Here is a 26,642-nt window from a genome sequence, read left to right as displayed (position 1 = left end):
AGCCGTAATTAATGCCAGGGATACCAAGTCAAGATGCAGTTTTATTTACAGGGGCAGCCACAACCCACTCACGGGACACACAGACCTCACAAGGGCTCAGATCCCCTGCGGGAGGGACACGCAGAAACACCGCGGGGGGGTGAGGACACTGACCTGGGGGGTCACAGGGCACACTCTGAGCCCCCCCAAGCCCCACTGCACCCCTTGGACCCCAAATTGCAGCGCCTTTCCCGCAGCTGAAGGGGCTCAGGCTGCTTCCCCCCCACAGCCCCAGCTGGCCGTGCCCCCCCCAGGCAGTTTGGGGTGGTCCCTCGTGTTTTTGGGTGCCCACAGCCCCGTCCTCGGGCCCCGGGGCACGCGAAGGCCAGCTTGGCATGCTCCGGTGGCCAGACCTGCCCAGCCCCAAAGCCAGGAGGGAGCACACGGGGGTCCCCATGCAGGGGGGGGGGGGGCTGCAGCGTTTTGAGGTGCCCAGGGCTCTGCAGGACCCCCCCAGCCCAGCCTTTAGCAGCAGTTTGAAAACAATAGTGAATCCAGAGTCAGAGCACCATAATGTGTGAGTCCCAGCGAGAGGACGAGCCACGGCACCGGGCTGGGGGGACAGACACAGCTCCAGCCCGGGGACACATGGCCAGATGGGGGGGCAGACAGCCATGGGGGGGACAGCAGAGGGGATGGAGCCCACCCTGTCCCCAGCACAGCCCCTGCGATGGAGAACAGCTGTGGGAAGGGGAGGGGATCCCAGGGCAGGGGGTGACCTGGATCCAGCCAGAGGGACCTGTCCCCCCCCGGCCCGCACAGCGGGGTGCTGGTCCCGGCCCCCCTAAACAAAAGCAGAGCCTGTGGGGGTCCCCACTGGCCCCCCGACGGCAGCAGCAGGTCCCCAGGCATGTGCAGAGGGCACGCAGAGCTGCCCTGGGGACACCAGGAGTGGAGGGCTCTGCACTGAAGCTGGGCTGGGCATCCCCCCCCCCCCCCCAGTTCTGCTCCATTCCCAGCTCCATCCCAGACGTCCCTGGCAGGTTGGGGTCCCCCCTCCCCAAATAGTTTGGCACAGGGATGGTCAGAGCAGCTCCCCCCACCCCCAGACCCACCCCCAAACAGCCCCAAAGATGAAGGATGCAGCATGCAGCCCCCTGTGACCCCTTGTGTGGGCAGTGCCAGGCTCTCGAGACCCCCAGCAGCTGAATGCAGGCAGAGCTGAACAGATTTGGGGGTGAGAGGTGCTCCCTTGTCCTCTGAGTAGCAGAGACCCCTCCAGTGTGACCCCCCTCTCCTGAGCCAGCCCGACCGGCGAGTGCCAGCCCAGGGCAGGGAGGGGGGCTGCCCCAGAGTGGGGGCTCACCCCAAAACCCCAGGGCAGGAGGGGATTCACAACCCCCTGACCCAGGCTCAGACCTGCCCAGGGTGTCCAGGTGCCCCCCACCCCACTGGGGTAAGTGAGGAGCAGGTGTGGGGGGCACAGCTGGCTTTGGGGGGTGCTGGGAGGAAAGGGGGGCCTGTACCCCCATGTCTGAGGGTGACACCCCAACGGGAGCCCCAAGTACAAAAACTGTCACAAAATAAATAGAGGCACCGGGGCAGGGGGGGAGGAAGGGGGGCACTAACGGGGGCTCCCCAAATCCAGCCCCACTCCAGTGACAGCTGAGTCCTCTGTGCCCCCGTACCCACGTTGTGTCTGGCCCGGGGGGTGCCTGGGGGCTGTCCTGGCCCCTGTCCGTCCCTCTGTCCGTCCTGCCCCTCCCCAGCTCGGCGGGGCTCAGTTGTTGATGTCATCATAGATGCTGGGGGTGTGGGGGGCGGGGGGCTTGGGCTTCTTCTTCTTGCTGGAGCCGAGCCCTGGGGTGCCACTCACCAGCCCCAGGTGGGGCTTCTTCTTCTTGGTCTTGCGGGACTCGGAGTTGTTTGTACCTAGGGAGGGGAGAAAGGGAAGAAATGGGGGTGTCAGGGAGGAGATGAGCCCCAAAACAGAGTGGATGATGCCCAACTCTGGTCAACACCCAAGAAAATGGGTGTTCCTGTCGCTCCCAAGTGGGGGACAAGGTGCTCCAGGCTTTGGAGCCATGGTGTGTTCAACCTCTCTTGTACTGGGGACCAGAACAGCCAGTTTTACCCCCAGAGAGGGACCTGTGCCCCAGGATTTGCCCCTCAGAGGGGTCTGTGCCACAGAGTTTGCCCCCCAGCCCCTGAACACTCACTGGCTTTGGAGGAGGCCGAGTCGGAGGGGGAGATGTCGGAGGAGCCGTCCCACTGCAGGCGGCTCATGAGGGCCTGGCTCTCGGCCACCTCGAAGCTGTCGTTCTCCACGCTGCCCTCGGCCTCGGGCAGGGACCTGGGCACAGGTGTTACAGAGGGCAGGTGGGGACAGAGCCCCCCCAAACGCCAGGGGGACGCCCAGGGGCTCGGCCCAGCCCCCACCACCTTGCTGGGCTGCAAATCCCAACTCCAGCCCTGGGCTCCCATCCCCTGCAGGCCGCCCCAGGGCTGTCCCTGTCCCCAGCCCCACCTGAGCCCCCCCAGTCCCTGTTCCTCAGGGGCTTTGGGGACCCCGATCTGCACCCACTTACGCGGAGGGCCCGAGGAGGTAAACCCGGACTGCCCTGCGCTGCTCATCCGTGTGCTGGGGACACCGCAGGGACCTGGGGGTGAGACACGGCACTGAGATGGGCCTTCCCCCCTCCCTGGGCATGTGGGCAGGTTGGGGACCCTGGGGAAGCCCCCCAGAGTGAGCAGGGCCAGGCCAGGCCGCCCTCACCTGGTGCACATCTTCTTGGTGTGTTCAGAGATGACCCCGCATTGCTGGGGAGGGAAGGGACAGGTGAGTTTGGGGGGGACAGGTGAGTGACCCCTGGGCTGTGCTGCACCATCACAGCCCTGGGTTCCTCCAGGCTCCCAGTGCCCAGACAAAGCAGCCACTGCCCCACCATCAGGACCTGCTGCACATCCCCATTCCCAGCCTGGAAACCAGCCCCAGTGGGATGGATCCCAGCTGAGAGAGACCCCTGGGGTCTCCCCCGCTGTGGTGCCCCCCTGTCCAGCTGGGAGCCCCCCTGCCCCCCTTCCCCTCACCGTGGTGAGCAGTGTCCGCAGCTCCTCGGGGCCCAGCGTCTCGTAGTTGATGCCAGCTGAGTTGCTGTACTGGGGGGGCAGAGAGCAGGCTCAGGCCTGGGGGTCCCTCCCGGGGGGCAACACGGCCCCTGGGGAGGACGAGCAGGGACTGGCAGCCATCTCCCCCCATCCCAGGCTCACCTTGAAGGGATCGGGGTTCCCGCCGATCTCACCTGGGAGGGAGGAAAGGTGAGGGGGGTCCTACCCCCAGCCTGGCCCTGCCTGGGACCCCCAGGACCCCCTCCCACTGCCACCCCCCAGCCAGGGAGAGCTCTGCCCCCCCCCACAAGCCCCACCCACTGCAGCTGCCCCACCCACCCCAAATGCCCCACCCCTACACGTGCCCAGCCCATCCAAGCCCTGCCCCACAATGATGCCCCGCCCCAAAGGTGTGAGCCCCCTCCCCATTTTTTTTAGCCCCACCCCCTCACCATTTTTGTGTTTCAGGGACTTGGACCTGCGGGGCGAGTTGGGGTTCTGCAACGAGAGGGGGGTGTTGGGGGTGTCCTGTGCCCTCCCTGTGCCCCCCACCCTTCCCTGCACCCCTCACCTTATCCGATTTCCTCTTCTTTGCTGTGGGCAGAGACAGAAAGGAAAGATTTGACCTTTTCCAGTGCATGCAGCCCCAAGCCCAGAGCCACTGCAGCCTCCCCAGGGCTGGGACCACCGCCCGTGGCTGCTCTCCCCCTACACACCCACCCAGGACTGGGGTTCAGGGGCCACGGGGCAGGCAGGAGGTGTCCCCCACCCCTCAGGACACCAGGGACCCCTCCCCACCTTTCTTCTCAGAGCCATAGGACCAGTCATTGTCATTGATATCATCATTGTCCTCCTGGTCACTCTCTGACTTGTTCAGGTTGTTGCTGCTCGCAATCCTGGGTGGGGAGGGGAAGGAGATCATGGCTGGAGTCATGGCTGCCCCCATGTCCTCCACAGGACCCCAGCATCCATCCCATGCCCCCTGGTACCATCCCATCCTCCTGTGCACCCAGGGATCCAGACAGGAGTTCCCAGGAGCCACCAGGGTAGGGGGGACAGAAGACCAAGGGGGGACACAGGATGTGGGGGGGACACGGGACCCAGGGGAGACACAGGACCCGGGAGGGACACAGGACCCAGAAGGGACACAGGACCCAGGGTTCCCAGCTCCTTTTCCCAGGAGGGATAAACTGGCAGGGAGGAACAAGAGAAGCTCCAGGGTGAACCAAACTAGACACCCCCAGGATGGAAAGCGAGGACTGGGGAGACCCAGACTTAGCCAAATTCCCATCCCAGGCTCCTCAGAGCTGGAACCCCCAGGGTGAGACAGGCAGCCAGGCCCTGGTGCCTCGGTTTCCCCGGGAGCAGGCAGCCCCACCTGCGGTTGGCGATGCGGCTGCTGTTGCGGCCCATGCCCAGGCACTTCTCCAGGTGAGGGGCGAAGCGCGAGGCGGCGATGCTGCGGCTGCAGTTGGGGCACACGCACTCCTTGTTCTTCCACTGGTTGTACACCTGCCCGAAGATGTCCACGCCCGGCTGGTCCACGATCTCTGCGGGGGGACACGCTCAGCCCCTGCCCTGAGATCCCCCCATCTGCTCTGGGGGGGTCTCTGGGGCTGCCAGACCCTCCCCACAGCCTCAGCGGGGCTCGGAGGAGCTGAAACCAGTGGCAGTGCTGCCAGGGGGTCTCTGCCAACTCCCACCCATGCTCCAGCTGTGCCCCCCAGTGCCCCAGCACCACGTTCTGGGGTTCAGTGCCCCCCCATTTACCCATCTGGGACAGTCTGGTCACTGTTGGGGGGACATTTGGGTGTTTAATCGCCATCAGCAGCTCTCAAACCCAAATCCCTGTGTGTGGGGACAACCAATCCCCTCAGAGAGCAGGGGCCTGGCTGTGTCCCTGTCACCAGTGTCATCCTGAGCCCTGGGGAACTCGGGGGGCTCACCAAAGTCCTTCATACTGTCGGGGTCCGTGTCATCCAGGAAGAAGTACCCACACTTGACAGCCCGGTGCACCTCGAAGCAGAGCCCCAGGCAGGCATCCTCCACCAGCTCCGTGTAGATCTCGTGTGCGATGGCCTGGGGGCCCAGGGGAGGCTGTTAGGGATGGGATGGACACACGGACACCCAGGGGACAGACAGACCCCCAGAGGGGGCAGCTCACCTCCAGTTTGCTGTTATCCAGGCCAGACAAAGACATATCCTCCATTTTCATTTGCAGCTGCTTGCGGAGAAGTCACGCCGAACGCTCATAGCACGGGACACGGGGGGCTGGGGGCACGGGGGGGGTCTCACTGGCACCTCAACCCTCACCTGCAGACCCCTCCCAACCCCCTTCCCAGCCAAATCCCATTGCACACCCTGGGATGTCCCCAAGATGCACTCTGGGGGGATCCCCAAGAGAAAGAGTCTCGGGGTCAAACCTTCCAGGAGTGAAGAGGGGGGGGGGTCGGGGGTCTCCCAGCTGGGCATGACCCTCCCCAGCCTGCATGGATCCCCCCCAGGTTAATGGGGGACACTGACTGACAAGGGTGGCATGTCCCCCACTGTCCCCCCACCCTTCAGGCCAGCCTGGATGTGCCCAGCCTTCAGGGAGGTGTGAAACCCCCTCCAGGAGCCCCACCTCACCCCTGCATTGTCTCAGGACTGTAGGTGAGAACAGGGCACTTGGGCTGTCCCCAAACTGTCCCCTCCCAGAGGGGGTGTTTTTTGCTGCATCACCCTCCCTTGCAGCAGATAGAGGGGGGACAGGGCAGGGAGGGGAGCACCGTGTGCCCCCCCAAAATGGAAAACGGGGCCTGGCCTCCCCTCCACAAAGGGAGTTTAAAGACCCCAAAGTCATGGTCAGACACCCCCAGCACCCATCGGTGCTGACCAGTGGAACCCCTGATTGTCACAGAGCTGGGGGGACTCTGCCCAGCCACCAGGATGGGGGGGACACAAGAGGGGTCTCCATGCCCCGCTACACACCCCAATCCCACTGATCCAAGGATTTCTTCCTTCCACAACGGAAAGATGAAACAGGGGCTGGAATTGGCTCAGCCACCCCAAGCTGAGGCAGAAAAGGCAGGGGGAGAAGGGGGAGCTCAGGGGGTCTCCCATGGGGCTGGGGGGCCCAGGGAGGGTCCCAGGGGTTCTCAGGACCAAAGCAGGGGGTTAGGGAATGAGGGGTCTCAGGGCCTGGGGGTCCAGGGGTGGTCCTTGAAGCTCTCAGGAGAGGAGGGCAGGGGGGACAGACAGGAAAGGGGGGTTAAGGGCAGCTCAGGGGGGTCTCTCGCGGGTCTGGGGGAGACAAGGGAGGGCCCCGGAGCTCTCGGGAGTGGATGGAAAAACAGGAAAATGGGGGGGAAGGGAGATCTCAGCGCCGGGGGGATCTCACATAGGGCTGGGGGGCCCAGTGAGGGTTGTGGGGACTCTCAGGAATCGGGGGACAGGAAAGGGAGAAGAGGGGGATCTCAGGAGCCCCAGCAGGCCTGGTGGGGGCCCTCAGGTAGAGAGCGAGGCGGGGGGAAGAGGAAGGGGAGCCTCAGGAGCTGGGGATCCCGGGGAAAGTCCCGGGGCCTCTCGGACGGGGGGTGGGAGGGCACAGGCGGGGCGGTCCCGGGGAGGGTCCCGGGGCTGATCCCGGGCGGATCGCGGGGTCCCCGAGCGCCGATGGGGAGGTCCCGGGGCGCCCCGGGGCGGGGTCAGCAGGCCGCTCTCCGGTGCGGCGGGGCCCCACGGGCGGGCAGGGCCCGGAGGGCGGGAGCTCCGGGCCGGGAGGGGCGGGTCGGCTCGGGCGGTCACTCACCGGCGCGGAGGGTCCGCCGGGGCCGGGGCGGGGCCGGGTCAGCACCCCCCGCCGCTCCGGCGCGGGGCCCGGCGGCGACTCGCCATGGTCGGGGCCGGTGCGGGGCCGTGCGGGGCCGTGCCGAGCGGACGGAGCGGCGGGGCCGGGCCTGGCGGTGCCTCCGCCCGGCGGCGGCGGCGGCGGCCCAGGGGGGTGAGGGGGGTGAGGGAGGGGCGGGGCGGCGCGCCCGGCGCGCGCACGGCCCGGCCCCGCCCCCGCCCCCGCGGGCCAATGGGGAGGCGCCGTCAGGGGCCGCGACCAATGGGAGGAGCCGGAGCCGCCGCCGCCGCGCGGGGCCTCGTCAGAGTCACGGGGGAGGGGCGGGGCGGGGCGATAGAGGCGGAGCCAGAATGGGCGGGGCTGTAGGGGGCGGGGTTTGAAGGGGCGGGGCGTAGCGCTCCCCCCTCGCCAGGGTCCCCGAACTCCCCGGAACCCCCGGACCCTCGGCAGGGACCCCGAACCCGCCGGATTCCCCGGAGCCCCGACCCTCACCCCTACAGCCCCCACTGAGAGGTCCCAGCGACACTCCAGATCCACGGATGCCTCCAGATCCCAAGCTGGAAATCCCCGTGGGTCCCCCAGTGCCACAGAGCTCCCAAAAATGAGCCCTAGGGGATCCCTCTCCCAGTGGATCCCCCCGCAAGGGGATCCCACAGGAAGGAGGAAAAACACTCCTCACGCTTGTCCTTTTTTTTTTTTTTTTCCTAAAGTTTTATTTTTTTTATAGTAATGACATGAGAACAGAAACATTATTTTTCACTTTATTATACAAAAAAAAAAAAAAAAAGAGAAAAAAAAAGGAAAAACAAAAAAACCCCAAAAAACTCAAAAATAAACAAAACAAAACGAAACAAAAAGAACCAAAACCCCAAGCAAACCGGGAAAGCGGGGACGCAACCCCCGCGTCCCGCTCAGCCGTACAAATTCCGAGTCGGGATTATTATTATTTTTCTTTTTTTTTTCCTTTTTTTTTTGTCTTTTTTTTAAACCTACAAAAACACTCTTTAAATATTAGAAAAAAAAGATGATTTTTTTTTAATCTTTTTTTTTTTTTTGGTGTTTTTTTGCCTTTTTTTTTTTTAACGTAATTCACAAGAACTTCCATCTAAAGGATCCCGGGATTTTGTGGCAGTGCCAAAATGCACTCAGGAATTCTCTTGCAGCGCAAACGTCTTTCCCCCCCCCTCCCAAATTGTCGGCGCTGTAAGAATTTTTCTTTTTTATTATTTCATTTTTTTTACCTTTTTTTTTTTTAAACAGAAAAAAAGGTGGGGGGGGAAAAAAAGGTGGGGTTTAATTTTTTTTTTTTGTCTTTTTTTTTGTACTAAAAACACATCCACTAAAACACGACAGTGCTGGGTACATTCAGCAGAAAAAAAGGGATTTGGGGGGGGCTCCCCTTAGGGGATTTTGGGAGGGGTGGCGATTAAAAATTGGGATGAAAATGAAAGGAAAATCCCAAATGGATTGGGGTAAGTGGGAGGGGGAAGCAGAGGGACGGACAGATGGACACTGGGGGAGGGGGACACCATCTGGGTTCTCTTGGGGGCCCCGGTCCCGGGGGGACTCGGGGGGATTGTCCGTGCGGGAGCACCCGGCTTCACCCCCTTCCCCCACCTCTGGGGGTAGTTTGCCCAAAATGGTGTTTTTTCAGCCCAAACTGAGGCAAGGACAGGGGGTGCTGGGGACCCCCTCAATGTCTTTGCAGGGAGCTGGATTTGGGGTGCTGAGAGCAGCAAACATGGGGGGTGTTACAGAGCTGGGGGGGTAGGGACCCCTCAGAACCCGAAATCTGCAGCATGCCCCCCCCCTGCTGCCCCCACAGCTTTGGGAGATTTGGGTGAAGGGAAAAATGAGAGAAACCCCCCCAGGCCCCCCATCCCCTTCTCTGGGGCTCCCCAAATCCTGTCCCCCAGCCCAGCTCCTCTCCAGGGACAGGATTGGGGGAGGGGTGGGGCAGAAGGAACAAATCCTGAGCCCCCCCCCCAATTAGAGTGGGGGTTTCGGGGGGGTCCCCAATGACACTGGGTGGGTTTTTGGGGGGTGGCACGGGGTGGGGACAGAACCCTGCAGGGAGGTGCCGTGGGATTGCTGGTGCTCGTGTCTGCTTAAAAAAAGGGGGGGGCTCTGCCAGGCCCCCCATGCACCCACCCCGGTCCCCACGGTCCCATCCCCTCCCGGGAAGGGGGCATTGACCCCCCCAAAATAAACCCAAACCACACCAAAATTTACAGCATGGCCCGGGGTGGGTGAGACCCCGTCAGGGGGGACATGAACTGGAGTTCACTGGGGTTAACTGGGCAAGGGGAGCTCTGGTCCCCCCCCCCAGAATTTGGAAGGAAGGGAGAGGAGCAGCTTCACCAGAGACAGAGAGGAAAATGGGGGTGGTGGGGAAGGAGGGCAAGGGAAAAAAGGAGAAAAGGGGGGAAATGAAAAATAAAAGATGGATCTTTCTTGTTTTATAAAAAGGAAAAAAACAAAAAACAACAACAAAAAAAATAAAATAAAATACAACGGCACAACAACCACCGACAACAGAGCGGGGGGGACCCCGCGCCCCCCCTTGGTCACTCTGAGCTGCCAGGGGTGGCCCCGGTGCCCCCCCGCACACGCTCGGTGCCCCCCCACACGCTCGGTGCCCCCCCACACACTCACATGCTCGCACACACACCCACACCCCTCCCACCCCCCCGGGGACACGCGGGTCACCGTCCCTGGCCGGCGCTCCCAAGTGCCGTGGATGTAGAGTTCCCGGGCAGCTCCCGGGGCAGCTTCCAGACTGTACAAGGTTTTTTGGGGGGTGGGGAGGACCCCCAAGATGCTGGGGGTGCGCAGAGGGCAGGGGGGGCTGCGAGGAGGCATTGTCCCATCGGCTGAGTCCTGAGCCCCTCGGCTCGTGCTCCGCGCCCGCTGCCGGAGCGGCTGCGTGGCCAGGGGGATTTTCTTCCCATTTCTGGGTTTTTTAATAAAAAAAAAGGTGTGGGGGGTGTTGTTGGTTTGTTTGTTTTTTTTCCTGTGTGTTTTTCTTCTCTTTCTAGAAAGTCCAGAGCTGGTAGCGAGGGGGTTATGGGGGTAGGGATGGAGAGACACCCCCCTGGAAAGAATGAAATTCCAAAAAAAAAATCGCTTCCCCTCGGGAGTAAAGCAGGGGGCAGGGGTGGGGGGCTCTCTCCTCGCCCCCCAGCCTGGGGGAAGCAGCCCCTGATCCCCCTCCGTAGTGTGAGCTCGGCGGAGGGGTCCCCCTGGCCCCCGCTCCCCACGTTGGGGGTCCCACGGGGGGGCAGGAGGAAGAGGAGGAAGGATTCTGAGGGGCTGCAGGGAGGATTTGGGACCGAAACCGAGAAACCAAACGACGTTACAAAGAGCTTGGCCGATCAGTTGGAGTCGGAGTCGGAGGAGTCCCCCGAGGAGGAGGAGGAACTGCTGCTGCCCTCTGAGTCGTTGTCATCCTCATCCTCATCATCCTCATCCTCATCATCCTCGTCGTTCTGGGAAGAGGATGGCAGAAAGGAGGGAGAGGTCAGGGCAGGGTTAGTCATCATCACCTCTTTGTCCCCTGCTCACCCTCCCCGCAGGGGTCCCATAGGGCGGGGGTGTGACCCCCACCCTCCCATCGCTGCCCCCGGGGGTCTGGGGGAGGAGGAGGAGGGACACGGGCAGGAGCCAGGAGTGAGTTAGCGAGGGCTCAGCTCGGGGTGCCGGGGGATGTGCCGGAGCAGCGCGCGGGGTCCTGCCCTCACCTCTGCCACTGCCTCGCTACACGATCCGAGGGAGGCTACCCGACCCGCCTCGGGCCTCAGTTTCCCCCCTCTAAAGCCAGGGAAGGAAGAGGCGTGAGCTGAGACCAGCGAGGGGGTGGAAACACCTCACCTGTCCGGTGGCGAGCACAAGGCACGGACACGGTTTCTGCCCCCAGCGCCATCCAGCATAGTCTGATTTCAGTTGCACCGGTGTAAAGCTTTGACTCTGGTGACTTACTCGGCATTCACACTGGCGCAAACGGAGCCGAGACCAGACTCAGTATCTCCACCAGGAAAAAGACAGGAGATTTTTCTCTGCTCACTGGGGGCTCTGCACATCCCCCCGCACCTCTAGGTCCCGAGGCTGCTCCTGACTACGCCCCGCGGCTGCTCCTCGTGCCCTCCCCGGGAACTCCGGGGGGGATCCTGCTCCCCCTTCTTCTCCCCACGTCCCCCTGCTTCCCAGGGGGGGCTCCTCCACCACGGATCTATCTGAGCCCGGCTGCAGGTGCCCCCCAGCCCCGGGGGAGGGTGAGGGGGGCCCTGTGCCCTCCCCGTGCCACGGCCTCACCTCATCCCCGTCCTCGCTCTCCTCCTCGCTGCTGGACTCTGAGGAGTCGCCGCCTTCCTCTGACGAGTCACCGTTGTCATCATCGTCATCCTCATCTTCATCGTCATCTTCCTCCTCCTCTTCCTCCTCGTCATCGTCCTCTGACTCCTGCAGATCAGGAGGGGCTCGGTGAGCTCCTGGACCTCCACACCCATGGGTGCAGCTCCCACCCCATCCCTGACAATGCCCCTTTGGGCTCCTCCAGCCATCGAGCAGATCAGGTGATTCCCTACCCCACACCTTGCTGGGAGCTTTTCCCCATTTACACTGAGAATTGCACCAAAAAGGGTCCCAGAGCAGGTACCAGGGTCAAAATCCAACCTGGATGGGTTCTGAGCAGGGATTTGGGGAAAGTTTATGGTTTTGAGGACAGGGCAGGCAGCTGGAAGCACAAAGGATGCCTCAGACAAGGGGTGTGGGTCCCCCCTGACATGCTCCCCAGGGAGGGATGGGTGGCCCCATGGGGCTGCTGTGACTCACCGACTTGGACTGCATCGTTGGCTTCATCTTGGGGTTGGGACCCCGGATCTTCCCTATGCTCTTGCGTTTCTGTGGGAACAAAACAGAGCCTTTTAGGGCTCAAGTCCAGCTCCTTCCCAGTGTCCAGCCCAGAGAAAATCCCACTGCTGAGCTGCCATGGGGACAAATCCCCACTGGAGGGGCTCTCTGGAGTGTTGCATATCCAAACCTCACCCAGGACTGATCCTGCCCAGTCCCAAGCCCCCGGTAGCCCCATCCCACTCCCAAACTCCTGGGATCCCAGCACAGCAGTGCCACATGGATACTCACGTTGGAAATGTGTTCCTTGTACGCAGCCCGCTCCTGGGGCGAGAGGCTCTGTGGGGACAGGGACACAGTCAGGAATGGGAAGGCATGGAACAGAATGGGGGATGGAGCGGGGAAGGGCTCTAGCACAGGGCACAGCCTCCTCAAGTATGTTACTTTTATCCTTTAAAGTTACAAAATGTCAAAAAATGGCCTGGAGGTGGTGGTTTCCGCAGGAGGGGTGGGAACAGAGACCACGCCAAACACCATCCCCAAAACCAAGGGATCCCAGTCTCCCACCAGGCGTCGGGATCCAGCACCCACCTTGAGCCAGATGTCGAGGTGCACCTTGTACTGTTTCTGCTGCTCCTCTGCCAGTTTTTTGTAGTGGTCCTTCTGGCCCTGGGAGATGCGCTGCCAGCGGCTGCCGATCTCCACCATGCGCTCCTTCAGTGGGAGGTGGTTCAGCTCCCCGTTGGACAGGAGCTCCTGGGAGAACTTCTGGTAACCGTTCCTGCACAGGAGAGCGCAGGGACCGGGCTGGGACAGGGGGCACAGACAACTCAGGTGCTCATAACCCCTGTCCAGCCACACACCAGGGTCCAACCCACCCTCCCTCCTCTTGTTCCAAGCCCTTCCCACCAGCACAGCCAGACCCAGTTTGTCACATCCCAGGTACTCACATTGGGGGTTTCTTCGGCTCTCCCTGGAATTTCATTTTCTTGGTGGAGTTGGTGGAGCACGGAGGGGCCCGCATCTCACTCAGCTCCCTCTGAGCCACAGGAGAGAGAGAGGGTCAGGGAGAGGGGCAGGGCTGGCTAAGGGACACGGTGAGAGGCAGGATGGGGCAGAGACCCACCTCGTATCGCTTCTGATCCTCCGCTGCCTTCTTGATCCACATCAGCTTCTCTTTCTTCTCCATGTTGTTCCAAGTGGCCTCCATGGCCTTCAGCGCTTTGCCCCGGTCGTTCTGTGGGACAGAACCACCACGATGCATCAAGTGCATTCAAAAATCCTGGGACATTGTTGTGCTGCTGCTGGGGCACTGCTCCCCCTGGGACCCCCATCCTCCCCACGGCTCCCAGCCCAAACCCAGGTGTGAGAGCCAGAGAGAAATTCCTGGGAATTCCTATTGGTGGGAGTGATGATCCCACCTCCAGCCCCTTTCCCAGCCCACTCCTCACCTTGAAACGAGCCAGGTAGTCCCCAATGACGCTCTGTTGCCAGATCTCCTCAGCAGTTTTGGGAGACTCAGGCAGCTTCCCACGTTCCTCCTTATCTGAGCCGTGCTTCTTCTCTGACTGCGCCTTCATCGCCGCCTCCCGCGCCTTGTACTTGGCCTGGGCAGGGGGCATGGGGTCAGGGGGCACGTCTGGGACACAGCCCCCAACACCAGGGGGACACTGGAGCTCCCCACAGTAGCACTTACAGCCCCCAACCCCATCTCAGGACTCCCCCCATCAGGAAAACCACCAAAGCCTTAAAACTGAGGGTCAAGGCCCCTCTAAGGTTTCTTTATCTGGTGGGTTTTGACCCCCCCCAGGTGATTAGAGGGGGAGGCACAGCCAGTGCTGACACTGGCACCTGTGTGACAGGTCACTGAGATGCTCCAGGGGATATTTGTGCCCCGTGGTGCAGGACAAGGACAGGAGCACCCCCTGCACTGCCCGAGATGCCCACAGGAGCAGTAGAGATGGAGGAGGAACAGAGGGATGGTACCCACCTTCTTCTTCTCGGAGAGGTCGTTCCACATGCGGGCCAGGAGCCGGGTCAGCTCGCTCTCCGACAGCTCCGGCCGCTCCTCCTGCAGCTGCTTCCGCTTCTCCTCCGAGAAGATGAACATGGCTGAGATGGGCCGCTTGGGCTTCTCCGAGCTGGCCTGAGGGGGCACACGGGGCTGTGAGGGGGAGAGCCCATGCAGGGACTGCAGCCCCCCAAGCCCCTTGAGATGCACAACCCCATCCCAAGGCTCTGGCAGGTGCTGCCCCGTCCCTCCCGGGGCTGCTCCCACCTTGCCGGTCTCTGGTGAGGATTTTTTGGATGCAGGACTCGTCGCCCCTTTCCGGTTGCTGCCCAGCATCTTCTCCTCGCCCAGCACCCGCTGCTGCTCCTCCTCGGGCAGGCTCTGGGTGGCACAGGAGGAGAGACATGGTTAGACAGCCCAGTGCTAATGAGGCCTTGAGGCAGTTGGGGAATAGGGACTCTGGGGAAGGGGAATTAATGCACTTGGGTGTCCTGATCCACATCCTGTCCCAGTCAGGACCAGCATCTGGACCTGCACGTGTACAGACTGGGGGTCCCCATACTGTCACCCCCTATCTGGGCAGTGTCCCTCTCCCCCAGCTCAGCCATTTCTCAGCGAAAGCAGGTGGGCAGGTGCCTGGGTCTGGGCACACCCCTGGGTTTTCCACCTCGTGGCCCTGCAGCCGCAGCCGGGGCCGCGTCACATCCGCCCGGGGACGGGGACGATGCTGGGGTGGCCTCGGTGCGGCTCCCCCGCCCACGCCTGGTGAGGGAAGGAAGTGAGAGGCTGCACAGCCACAGCCACTGAACAGCCTCCCCTCCAGCTCTAGCCCTCTGCTCACCCCAGCTCCCCTCCCAGCGGGGGGCCCACCCTCACCTCCCAGTGCCCAACTGGAAGATGCTGGGTCAGGCATTAGGACAGATGGAAGGTCAACCCCCTGCACAGCACCCACAGCTGGGCATAGACATGTTTTGGGGGAGCAGAGAGGGCAGCTCCTCATTTAAGTCATCCCAGTCCCTGGGCAGAGTTCCCCATTCCCAAATTTGGGATCTCCAGCACCTGATGGCTGAGCACCCCCTCATCACTCACCTCCAGGAAGCGGAGCAGCTCGATCTCGTAATCTTTCTTTTTCTGGAAGGAGATGGACACGTGTGGTTACACAGAGATCCCTCACTCCATTCCTGCCCCTTGCAGCCCCTGACCCAGCCCCAATCCCTTGGCAACAGCACCCTCCACCTGGACCATCTGCTTGTCCCACACAGGAGACAGATCAAGGGAGATGATCGAGGACCTCAGGGAGAATCAGTGATGCAGACCAGCACAGGGACTGAGGAAAGGTGAGGGCTTGGTTTCCAGGGATATTTGTAGCCCAGACTCTGCACTGGTGCCCACCTGCCTTTTCCCCTACCTGCCCATCCTCAGCCACTCACCTGGTCACACTTTTTGTGGTAGGCGTCCTTTTCCTTCTGGGAGAGCAGCTTCCACTGCTGGCTACACAGCACCATCCGCTCTGTGCTGGGCACGTCTTTCATGTTGGCCATCAGCTCTGCACAGTACAGGGAGTAGCTATTCCTGAAAAACCCACAGAGGGACGCAGTGTTAGGGAAAACTTGCCCCTGTGCAGCTGCCTCAGTGCAAAAAGCCTCCCCAAAACCTCCCAGCTAGGTTGCACCAGGCAAGGAAGTAAAGTGCCTTTGTTCTAGGGCAGCTGGGTGCTGAATCACCCCCTAAAAGCCAGAGTATCACTGTAAACCTCGCTCAGATTCTCCCCAAAATGTGTATTTGATGTATATTTAAGGACTGGTTTAAAGGGATCACCAGAGAACTATGTAGTCTTTAAGGCTGGAAAAGCCCTCTAAGATCATCAGTCCAACCATGAACTAACACTGCCAAGGCTACCACTAAACCATGTCCTCAAGTGCCACATCCACACTTTTTGAACACTTGCAGGGATGGTCACCATAAACTGCCCTGGGGAGGCTGTTCCCAGGCTGGACCATGAAGATATGTGTCCTATAAACCCCATCTAACCCCTCTGTGTCTGTGATCCCAGAAGTTATCTGGGCTTCCCAAGCCCAGCAGAGTCCAGTTTCCCGTCTGGCAAGAACCAGCATCCCCTCAGGCTGTGGCTCCAGGAGGGACAGGACTCACGGTGGGGGCTTCGTGGGTCGTCCGTCGAACTTGTCCTTGAGCTGCCGCTCGGCCTTGGTGAGGGTGGAGCGGGTGATTCCCTCCTCGCTGATGTTCAGCTCCGGGTGCTTCTGGATGTAATCCCGCATGATCTCCTGTGGGAATGGAGAGCGGTCACAGGGGCTGTCACCCCCGCCTGCCGGGCCCGGAGGAGGAGGAGAGAGAAGCCAACCATTGCCCTAATCCTGTGCCTGGGGATGCTGCTGCCTGCCTCGCACACGGCTGGAGAGGCAGGGCTCAGACTCACTAGGGACCTGCCAGGACCTGCCTGAACCCCCACGCTGGCTATCGGGAGAGGCCACGCAAGGCTGGGATGCTGAGTGGCTCGGAGTGAATGTTGGGATGAGTGTGGAGGGGACCGGGTGAGGCTGCTCCCTACCTCGTACTCCTTCCGCTGTTCCAGGGCCTTATGAATCCATTTCAGCCTCTTTTTATCCGAGAGTTGAGACCACTGCTTGCCCAGCGACTCTTTCACCTCCTTCGTGGTGGCCTGAAAACCCAAAGCCAGAGGTGAGGGCAGAGGGGTAAAATCCAAAAAAAAAAGAGGGATGAAAAAATATGAAAAAATGGCAAAAAAAATGGCGTGGCCTGGTGGGGCCTGACAGCACCCAGCATGGGGTGGCTGGGAGCCGTGGGGGTGTGTGGGAGTGGGGGGCATGGCCAGAGGTGGATGTCTGTGCTGGAATCCTTTCCTGCCCTGACTCAGGCTGTGGTCACCCCTTCCTGGCAAAAAATGGGAGCTGGATTCCTGAGCCTCTTCCAGGTGTGCAGAGCCCTTCCTTACCTCGGTCCAGGCTCCGGGAGCTGCTAGCGGTGTCCTCCATCCCGACCCCCTGAAATGCTTCTCTCCCTTCCCCCTCCTGCCCCCAGCAGCGGGGTCCAGGACCCCCCAGCACTCACACTCACACTCACTCCCACCCACCGTACTCACATCTGGACGCACTTTCAAGTAGATCTTCTTCTCGTGGTTGTACCACAGCTGCTGGGGGGTCTTGGGCTTTTCGGGGACGTCGGATTTCTTGGCGTTCTGGATGAGATCCGGGTGGTCTTCCCTTCAGCAGGCAGGGAGGTGGGGAAGGGAGAGCGTCAGGGAGGTGGCAGTGGCAAGGAGAGCACCCCTAACCTCACTGCAGGGCAGAGCCTCCATGGGCTCAGGGGCTGGGGGGGGCCCCCAAAAAGAGCAAGAGGGTTTTAGGAGAGATTTAAGTTTGTCCCTCCTTGGGGAGTATTGGCTACAGCCATCTCTGGGCTCAGCTGCAACCCTGAAGCAGCAGCAGGTCATTGGGAACGCCAGGATCCACCTGGATCACAGCAATCATGTCCAAGAGGAAGGTCTGGAGTGACCGGGGGGACACTTCAGCTTTTATCAGTGCTGCTGGCAGGGCTCTTGTCCCCACCTCACAGACCCTGACCCCCAGAGCATGGCTGGTTCTCCGCTCTCCCCCTCATCCAGTCTCCCAGCTGGAGGGCTGCTCTCAGACACCTTTTCCTTGCTCTCTTTTTGCTGAATTCCCCCTTCTCTTCAAGCCAAAAGCCCATCAGTGGGCTCTATGAGCTATGCACAGGAGCGGAACGTGGATCTGCCTGGAGGGGCCTGGGGAAATATGGGGGGGGGCTGCCTGCTCACCTGAACCTCGCCAAGTTCCTCTCAAACTCCTGCTTCTCTCGCTGGAAGTCCTGGATGTATTTCATCTGGGGACACAAAGCCACCACAGAGGTGGAGAGGGACGTCAGCACCAGGGAACAGGCAGGAAGATACATCCCTATTCACCTGGCTGTGCATCCCACCACCCCAAGAGGGACTCAAGGGCTCCCCCAGCCCATGGAATGGTCCTGCAGAGGGTTTCCAGCCTGCCCAAGACTCAGCAGCTGGCATTTCCCCTCTCTGTGTATCCCAGCAGCCCTGGGAAAAGGCACAGCATGGCCTTGTGCCCTGGACTTTTCCTGGACATTCCAGAGTTAAAGCCGGGCCCCCCAAAGCCCTGCCCAGGCTCTGGCATCACCAGGTGGGCAGATCTCTGCTCCCAGCCTCTCCCAGAGCCTGTCCCTGTGTCCCCTCACCCAGACAGGGTGGCACAGTGGGGCGTGTGCCTTAACCCCTTTAAACACAGATCCACCCAGTGGCAAAGCCACCATCCAGGTCCGTCAGGAAGAGAGGGACCAACAGACAGACCCAACCAGCCTCCACCCCAGGGATCCTGGGAACCAGGACAGGAAAAGCCAAGGAAGTCTTACAGGTCTGACAGGACTAAACAAACACCTGGCTTCTCCTGTCAAGAGCTGCTTTAAGCCCTCACCAGGCAGAGCTGGAGCTCTGCTGGTTTTACTGGAAGAGCTGAGCAGAGCCCAGCACAGAGAGGCACACGGTGGGAAGGGGCTTGCTGACCCCGCCACCATCCCCCCCCCCCCCCATACCTTTTTCTTCTCGGGAAGCTCCTTGTATTTTTTGGACAGGATCTTGGTGAGATCCAGGTTGCTCATTTCGGGGTGAAGCTTGGCGTATTTGGCTCGCTTCTCCATGAAGAAGCGGAAATAGGGAGTCAGGGGCTTCTTGGGGAAGTCAGGGTGTTTCTGGGGAGACAGCAGAGTGGAGGACACTGAGCATGGAGCTGGCAGCACCACTGAGGCACAGCCTAACCCATGGCTCCCCAGACCTGGAGGCTGCCTCCATCCACCCCTCCTGGTGATCCAAGCAGGCAAGGAGGGGGAAACTCCTGGGAATGAGAAACTACAGCATCCCATGGCTGGGAACCTTGGGAGCAGCCTCCAGCCATCCAGAGCTGTCAGCACAGAGCAAGAGGGGACACTGGGGCAGGAGGAGGGGATGAGACCCAGCTCCCTGGGATGGACCATCGGCCACCCAGCTGAAAGCACCCAGCAGGCCAGGAATAGGACAGCAGCTTCCAGCCCCTCTGGAGCTAAACTTGGATGCAGGCTGCCAGCAGAACAGCCAGCCATATTAAATGTACCCGGGAGTTGGCCCAGGCCCAGAGCCACGGCCTCCGGAGCCTCAGGCAGCCGGACACCAGGATTAGGGACACTGAGGTGCCTGCAGGGGCTCCCACGGTGGAGCCACGTGGATCTGAGGTGCCACAGGGACAACAGGCCCACATCCTGGGGAAGTGTGGGGTCACCCTTTAGGGACTGAGCCTAATTCCTGCCCAATACCTTGAGCTTTTTGCCTTTGTAAGGATTCTTCACATGCTCTTCAGCGTCCATAATGAGCTCTGTGAGGGTCCGGAATTTCCTCACCTGTGCAGGAAATGCAAGAGACAAAGACTTGAATAGGGGACAGGGCAGATCCCCAGCAGAGCAGAAAGCCACTGGGTTTTGTAATGCCACCCCAAAAATGACCAATCCCAGCCCCTCTGAGGGTGTCACAGTGCTGACAGCAGCGGGATGGTGCCGGCACCAATGACCAACGGCTCTGGGCACTCAGCTTGGACAATACCAACAGCCCCAGGAATGTCAGCAGGACACTTGGACCCTGCCACAATGCCCCCAGGAAGCCCCAGTGGTATCAATTACCTCATTAGAGATCTCCATCCACTTCATCTTGCACATCTCTCCTGAGAAGTCCTTGAAAGCCACTTTTTCCCAATCCAGGTGGGACTCAGTGGTTTTGAACTTGCTCCCGTCGTTGGAGGGCAGGTTATTCTTCATGCACTCCAGGAGGGTCAGCATGTCCTCCTGCGACCAGCGGTCTGAGCAGTGAGAAACAGGATCAGCCAGGGGCAGGAAGCCTTTTCCCTTCCCTTCCCATCCCTTCCCTTCCCGGCAGGACACCGGGACTACAGCTCCCGGCGTGCCGCTCCGGACCGCACGCCAGGACACGCAATCTCCACATGCTGCCTCTCGAGATTAAAGATCAAAGGGACGTGGCTGTTTCCATCACCCTGGAGCAACTTTCTATGGGCCAAAACAATCTGGGCAAAGCTAGAAATTCCACTCGGTGCAAACCAGAGAGACTCGCTCATCCCAGAAAACCATCAGATAAGGGATGGCTCTGCTGCACGGGAGCAGAGGGCTATTTCCTACCCCTGCAGAGTGACATGGGAGCAATGAGCTCTCCAGCCAAGCAGGAAGCAGGGAAGCCCACTTTCTAAGTGCATGTGTCCAGAGCAACTGAAAAACCTCAGCATTGCTTTTCCTGCACCTCAGACAGCTTTGCGATCACCTGGGCCCAGCTCCATGGTGACCTCTGCCAAGGTCAAAGCTCCCAGACCACAAACTGAGGGGGGGGCAGAGCCCAGCACAGCTCCCCTGTGTCACAGAGGGGTCCCTGACAGTGCAGGATGATGTTCATATCACCCCAATATCCCCCAAACTGCTGGGAGGAGCATCCCCAGCTCCCATAGGAACATGCTACTGGAAGGGTGGGATGGGCACATGGCAAAGCCAGAGAGCTTGGAGCAACCTGGAGGCCAGGACAGGCAGCAGCACCGTGCTGGGACAGGCAGCAGGCAGGATATCCTAGCCCTGAATGCCTCATCCTGCCCCAACCTTGGGGCTGCTTCCTTGCCAGGGGAATTCCTCCCTGCTCTGAGCTTCCACACCAGCAGAGGAGCACAGCCCAGGGTGCTCTGCAAACATGGGTGGCCCTGGGGAATGCAGCGGGGCCTGGGAGCGGAAGGAAAATTCCCTGGGGATGGGCTGGAGGAGGAGCAGAGCCCGGAGCCACCCGCCCACACAGCCAGGGCTGCCTCATCCCCGGGATGGGCACCCGGGATTCCCACAGTGCAGGACTGGCTCACCACGGCATTCCCTGCCTCACACCTCTGCCAGGTGAAGGCTGAGGTGCTTGGAGCTGCCTACGGGACATGGAGCCCCCCAGAGATGGGGACATGGTGGCTCGTCACGGATCTGAGTGGACCATCTCTCCCTCCATCTCCAGGGATGAAACCAAGCTCCCAGAAATATCCAGCTGCACAGATTTCTCCAGCTGCAGTTCTCCTTCCACTCAAGACTCAACATGAGGAAATCCACCTCCACCTCCTGCCCTTGCAGGAGTTTGGGGAAGGACAATACCCCTGGATTCCCAAATCCAAGCAAGGGATGTTAAAGGACACACGGGACCTGGTGAAGGGAGCATAGCCAGGACATGACCCCCAACATCCCATTTCCCCTCCTGGACCTGCCTGGTTGGGGGTCAAGGCAGGAACAGTTTGGGATCCAGCTGGTCCCTATAGTGACCTCATTAGGAATTAAAAAGGAGGGAGAAGACAGAAAGAGCCCCCTTGGAAAGCGAGGGCCTGGTGGCTTGGGGTGTGTCCCCATGCTCATGGCTTCATCCCAAAACACCATGAAGAGGCAGAAGAGATGGGAAACTCCCATTCCCTACAGAGCTGGGGGAGATCAGAGCTGGGGGAGGGAGAACAGAGCCCCAAATTCGTCTTCCTGTTTTTCCCGTCCACTTTCCAAGCCTCCCAGGCAAGGACCAATGAGGCAGAACAGGGCTGGGAAGCTGGTGCCAACTTTACTTGCAGAAATCAGGAGGAATTACCAAAAGCAGCACAGCCACAAAAATCCAGAGGGGATGGAGAAGGGGATGAGACACCCCCCCAAACCTGCCCCCATCAAGCCCAGTGCCTCAGTTTCCCCCCTCGAATGCAGAAACAGCCAGAGACCTTTGGCCCTGTGTGAACCCTCCACTGGCACACAGCCGGAATAACCACATCCCAAAGGAAAACATAAAAAAACCAGTGGAAACATCCCAAAATCCTCGCTGGCAGCAGGGTGGGGACAACAGGGACCCCCACACTCAGCCCTCCACCCCTCTGTTGCCCCTCCCTCAACCTGGGGCATGCTGAGAAACGCTGGAGTTGCGTCGCTCACCCACCAGGATGAATGGGGCTGTCTGTGCCCTGGGACCGATTTATCCCGGCTCTCCTGGCACCGGCCGGGCCGGGTCTATATTAGGAAAGCTGCCCCGGTGTAATTAAATCCATCTCAAGTCCCGGAGAAGGACACGTGCTCCAGCTGGGTTCGCTCGAGGCAACAACCCCGACTGCAGCAGGGAAGGAGGAAAACGGGGGGACCTGGCAGGTGTGAGGGGCTGGACGGCGCTCCACAGGTTTGGGGGACCCGGGGGGTTTTTAAGGGGTGGAGTGGCAGAGCCCTGCGAGCTGCCCTAAACAAACATCTCTCTTGTTTCCCTTGTTTTCCTGCCCCTTTTCCAATAAAAGTCAAAGCTCTGATGTCATGCTGGGGTCTGGAAGCTGGAGGCCCAAGGTAATGGCTCGGCTTTTAATGCAGCCCAGATGTGAGCAGGGAGGGCAGCACCTCTGTGCCAGCCCCCCCTTCCCAATCCCCCTGGAACTCCAGTCCCTCCAAGAGCATCCCAGTGCCAAGGGGCTGCTGGTGCACTGGAGCATGAATCCATGTGCTCGTACACGTGTGTGTGTGTTCCCCGTGGGGGATCAGAACTCGGACAGGCAGATTCCCCCCCCACCTCAACCCACTGGCAGACAGGATCACAGATCCCCCACCCCTCCTCCCTCTCCATCCCTCTGAGAAAAGGGGCGCTCCGAGGTTTATTTATTATTATTTTTAAGCGTGCCAACAGCATTTCTCTGGGAGCACATGCCGGGGGGAGCTGCCGGGGGCTCACCTTGGTTTTTGGGAGCTGTCATTTCCAGGTCTGCAGGGCACTCAGCTTCGCCGTTCATCCTCCACCTGCCTGTGCCCAGCGTGGTCCCGCTGGCTCCCTCCTCACCCTCTTCCCAAAATCACTCCCACACAGCTCTGCAAGGAAAGGGAGAACCCTGCTAGGCATCCCCACCAGGATGGGGGGCCCCCAACTCCTAACGGGGAATGGGGGAAACTTGATCCACACATCCTCTCCGTTCCCAGGGAATGAGTGCAGGAATACCCCCTCCCATCCATCCCTGTGAGGTCTGGGGAGAGCTCTAGCAGGAGGGATCCCTCGTGGTGACGTGACCCCCACGATGGTCAGGGGAGGAGAAAAGGGGTGTGTGGGCAGGGGAGAAGGGTCCAGGGGTTTGTCTCCAAGGTGGGGGGAAGGATCTGAGAGGGATCCAAATAAATCCCAGAGGAGACAGGTTCAAGGTGGCTCCCTGGGGTGGGTGGGACCCAAAAACCTGGGATGAAGAGAATCTGAGGCAAGAGGGCTCCAAGGGATCTCCTGTAAGGGGGCTCACTCCCCCCACTGCAAAATGGGGGTTTCAAAGGAAGGCCCACCACAGATCCAGCAAAATCCTCCCCAGAGGTGGGGACATGCTTGGAGAAGAGAGGGGTCCCCCAGATCCAAGTGATGGGGGGGGGCATTTGGGGACCTCGGGGGCATTCAGGGGTCTCCGAAGGGAGGAGAACAAGCTGGAGGAAGTTATTTCAACGGGGGGGGGGCTCCAGGGCAAGGATGCCCTCAGACCCCATTAGAAAGGATCTTATGTCTCCATGGTGAAGGATAACCTAGGGAGGGAGACCCCAAAGCTTGGCTGGGGGCAGAGGGGGTGGCAGGACGGTAGCCTGGGGGGATCCCCATGGGGGATCCCATTGGGGGACTCCCTGGAGGGCAGAGCAGGCAGGAGGCCTCAGGGGGATCCCCTGAGGGACAGGCCGCAGGCCTGGGGGGAGCAGGCCCAGGCCTAGGGAGGAGCTGGGCTTGGGGGGGCCCTGGGGAGGGGGTCCAAGGGCTTCCGGCAGAACCGGGCGCTGGGCCTGAGGGAGGAGCACCCGGGGAGGGCAGGGGGACTGCCCAGGGATGCAGAAACCCCGGGCCCCCGGCAGGATCCGGGATGGCCCCCGGGGTAGATGAGCTGCGGGAGGGGAATGCGGGAGCACCGCGGGGTGCAGGCCCCGCCAGGCCCGGGGGCCGGGCCAGCCCCCGGAGGGGCCGAATGTGGGACCCCCTGAGGGAGATCCGCCCTGGGGGGGCTGCGGGATCACCTGGGGGCGGATGAGGGGCGTGCAGACCCCTCCAGCGTGGGACCGAGGATCGCCCGGGGCGGGACGAACCCTGAAGGGATGGGGGGAACCGCTCCAGGCTTGGATCAACCCCCGCGGGGGGCGGACCTAGGACCACCCCCGGGGCCGGCCGAGGGATCGCCGCGGGGTGGGATCAAGCCCAGCCCCCGGGCGGTGTGAAAGCGGGGATCGCCCCGGGGTGGGAGCGGGGGATCGCAACCGGGGGGGACGTGTGGGGGTGTCGCGAAAGGCGGGATCGCGACAGGGGGAGGGATCCGTGGGATCATGGCGGGGCGGGGCGGTGCGCGCGCACCGGGATCCCCGGGGGGCGCGCGGGGAGGGGGTGCGGGATCCCCCCGCGGGGGAGCCGGGGGGGGACCGGATCCCGCGCCCGGAGGGGGGGAGGAGGAGGAGGAGGAGGAGGAGGCGGGGGAGGAAGGGGCCGGGCCGGCGGGCGGAGGCGGGGAGCCCGCACATGCCCTGCGCCGCCGGCCAGCTCCAGTCTCCTCCTCCACCAGGCAGCAGGAACCGGGTGGGACCGAGCGCGGGCGGCCCCGGCGGCGCCTCCCCCGCCCCCGGTTCCCACCCGGGCGCCAGCGAGCTGAGCCCCCCCCCCCTTTTTTTCTTTCCCTCCAACAACACCCGGGCAGACAATGGAAGGCGAGTTCGGGGGGCCGGGGGTACGGAGAGGGGCCGGGGGAACGCGGAGCGCTTCCCCGGCCCCTCTCCGCACCCCCGGCCCCCCGGAGCGATGCGATGCGCTGCTTCATCCCCCCCCTCACCGCATCCCCCCCGCATCCCCCCATCGTTACCGGCCGCTCTCCGCCGCGGCACACAATGGCCGGGCTGCGCCCGCCTCCGCCCGCCGCTCCTTCCCCTCCACCCGCGGTTATAAAGCCGAGACAAACCCACCTCTCCGGGCTGCTAAGGGGGAGGAGGAGGAGGAGGTGGTGGTGGAAGAAGGAGGGAGGAGGTTGGAGGCGGGGGGGGTGTGGGGGGGAGCTCTAACCGAGCCGCCGCAGCCCCAACCCCGCCGCCGGAGCCGCTGGGGGAAGAAGAAGAAGGAGAAGGAGAAGAAGGAGGAGGAGGAGGAGGAGGGGGAAGGGGGGGCGGGGATGCCCGGCTGGGGGCGGCCGGGCAGCTGCAGCGAGCCGGGCGAGGGCAGCGCGACCTCCCCGCACCGACCCCCGGGGAGCGGCTCCTACCCGATCCTCCCCCCCTCTCTTTTTCCCCACCGCCGCCCCCTCCTCGCTTTTCCTTTCCTCCTTTTTCCTTTCCTTTCCTCCCTTTCTTACCCCCCTCTTTTCTCTCCGCGACCCCTCCTCGAGCCCGCAAACACCCACCCACCCAGCGGGGAGCTGGAGCCCCGCTCCCGGTCCGGAGGGAAGAAAGGAAGGGAAGGGGGGTGAAGGGCGGAAAAAAAAAAAAAAAAGAGGGGGAGGAAAAAAAATATCGATAAAAAGAAAATAAGGAGAAAAAAGGGATAAAGAGGGGATATAGCGAGGATAAGGGGAGATGAAGCGCAGGGGGGGGTCGGCCGAGCCCCGGCACGCACCGGCGGAGCGCGGCGCCCAGCTCCCGCCGCGGCGCGGGACTCACCCGGGCTCGGGAAAAACAAGCGGGCAGCGCTGGAAGCCTGCCCCCGAAATCCAGCTGCGGCACCGGGGAGGAGGGAGGGAAGGCGAGCGGGAAGGAGGGAGGGAGCGAGGAGGAGGAGAGGGAAGGGAAAAAGGAGGGAGAGAAGGGGGGGGCACACCGGGGCCGCCGAGCCGGGCGCTGCCCCCCGCCCCGAGCCCCAGCGCGGTGCCCCCCGCGGGCGGGCGAGGCGGGCGAGCCCCGGCGGTGGCGGCGGCGGCTTCCTGCCCGCGGGGCCTGCGCGAAACCAGCCTTTCTAAAAAAAAAAAAAAAAAAAATCCTCTCTTTTATATTTATCTATCTATCTCTCTCTAAAAAAAAAAAATCGCTCCGGTGGGCGCGACCCCCTCCCCGTTCCCGTCGGAGCGGCGGCGGAGCGCCTTACCGAGCCCGGAGCGCGGCGGTGGCGGCGGCGGCAGCGGGAGCCCGGGGAGGAACAAAGCGCCTCCTCCAGCCCCGCCGGCGGAGCGGCGCGGCGGCGAATGGCGAGCCCGGGCGGCGGGCACGGCGCGGCGCGGCGGGGCACGGCGGCGGCGGCTCCCCCGGCGCGGGCACGTACCGGCGGGGCCGCCGCTTTGGGGGGCGGCGGGGGCTCGGGGCTCGCTCGGCGGGGCCGGGGCGGGGGAGCGGCGGTTGAACGGCGGCCAGCTCTGCAGCGCTGGCCCCGGGCGTGGACGCGCTCCAGTCCCCGCAGAGACGATCGCGCTTTCCCCCGCCTCCATGGCGCTGCGTTCGCTCTTCCAATCAGCCGGGCTGAGCGCGCCGGGATCCGCCGGGATCTCCCCGCCAGCCCCGCCGCCCCGCCGCCGCTTTCCGCCGGGTTTTTTATTGCTCTTTGCTTTTGCAACACTGTGGTGAGAAGAAAAAGAGGAGGAGGAGGAGGAGGAAGGAGAAGAGGAGGGAAAGGAGGGGGGGGTGGGGTGGGGGGGGGGAAGGGAGGAAGAAAAAAAAAAAATCTCCTTACATGTGCAACAATCCTCGGCCGGCGTTTGCATAAAGAAAAAAAAAAAAAAAATAGGGGGGGAAAAAGAGAGATGAGGGGGAAAAAAATAAAGGGGGGGAAGCGGAAAGGGGGGGGGGAGCCGAGCCGGGCCCCCACGGCACGGCGGGGCCGCG

At 62.0% G+C, this 26,642-nt stretch overlaps 2 protein-coding genes across 12 annotated transcripts; both read right to left on the bottom strand.

Moving 5' to 3' along the window:
- Positions 1–21: 21 nt before the first annotated feature.
- ATXN7L3 (ataxin 7 like 3) lies at positions 22–7,020 on the bottom strand. The gene is made up of 13 exons (XM_059869198.1): positions 6,878–7,020; positions 5,252–5,358; positions 5,034–5,166; positions 4,466–4,637; positions 3,886–3,983; positions 3,659–3,681; positions 3,540–3,585; positions 3,250–3,281; positions 3,070–3,138; positions 2,756–2,799; positions 2,568–2,639; positions 2,199–2,332; positions 22–1,911 (listed from the first exon to the last, which is right to left on the bottom strand). Exons 2-13 carry the CDS (start codon positions 5,300–5,302, stop codon positions 1,760–1,762), a joined length of 1,026 nt encoding a protein of 341 aa, XP_059725181.1. The 5' UTR covers positions 5,303–5,358; positions 6,878–7,020; the 3' UTR covers positions 22–1,759.
- Positions 7,021–9,360: 2,340 nt separating this feature from the next.
- Positions 9,361–26,638, bottom strand: UBTF (upstream binding transcription factor). 11 transcript variants are annotated; one of them, XM_059869180.1, is made up of 22 exons: positions 26,491–26,638; positions 22,576–22,709; positions 19,494–19,669; positions 19,134–19,217; positions 18,381–18,536; positions 17,593–17,657; positions 16,888–17,017; positions 16,345–16,455; positions 15,927–16,060; positions 15,206–15,347; positions 14,865–14,906; positions 14,043–14,156; positions 13,755–13,910; positions 13,216–13,371; positions 12,891–13,001; positions 12,715–12,803; positions 12,356–12,545; positions 12,056–12,103; positions 11,747–11,815; positions 11,228–11,374; positions 10,787–10,906; positions 9,361–10,404 (listed from the first exon to the last, which is right to left on the bottom strand). In XM_059869180.1, exons 2-22 carry the CDS (start codon positions 22,631–22,633, stop codon positions 10,291–10,293), a joined length of 2,412 nt encoding a protein of 803 aa, XP_059725163.1. In that variant the 5' UTR covers positions 22,634–22,709; positions 26,491–26,638; the 3' UTR covers positions 9,361–10,290. The 11 variants fall into 11 exon arrangements, with proteins under 11 accessions (XP_059725163.1, XP_059725162.1, XP_059725167.1 ...); XM_059869179.1 differs by lacking the exon at positions 26,491–26,638 and adding an exon at positions 25,912–26,046; XM_059869184.1 differs by lacking the exon at positions 26,491–26,638 and adding an exon at positions 25,912–26,046 and having other exon boundaries at positions 16,897–17,017.
- Between the last annotated feature and the right edge of the window lie 4 nt (positions 26,639–26,642).

The sequence above is a fragment of the Haemorhous mexicanus genome, chromosome 28 (assembly GCF_027477595.1).
Source record: "Haemorhous mexicanus isolate bHaeMex1 chromosome 28, bHaeMex1.pri, whole genome shotgun sequence".
Classification (NCBI taxonomy): Eukaryota; Metazoa; Chordata; class Aves; order Passeriformes; family Fringillidae; genus Haemorhous; species Haemorhous mexicanus.
Note: the sequence above shows the minus strand (reverse complement) of the source record. Positions and strands in the feature narration are given on the sequence as shown.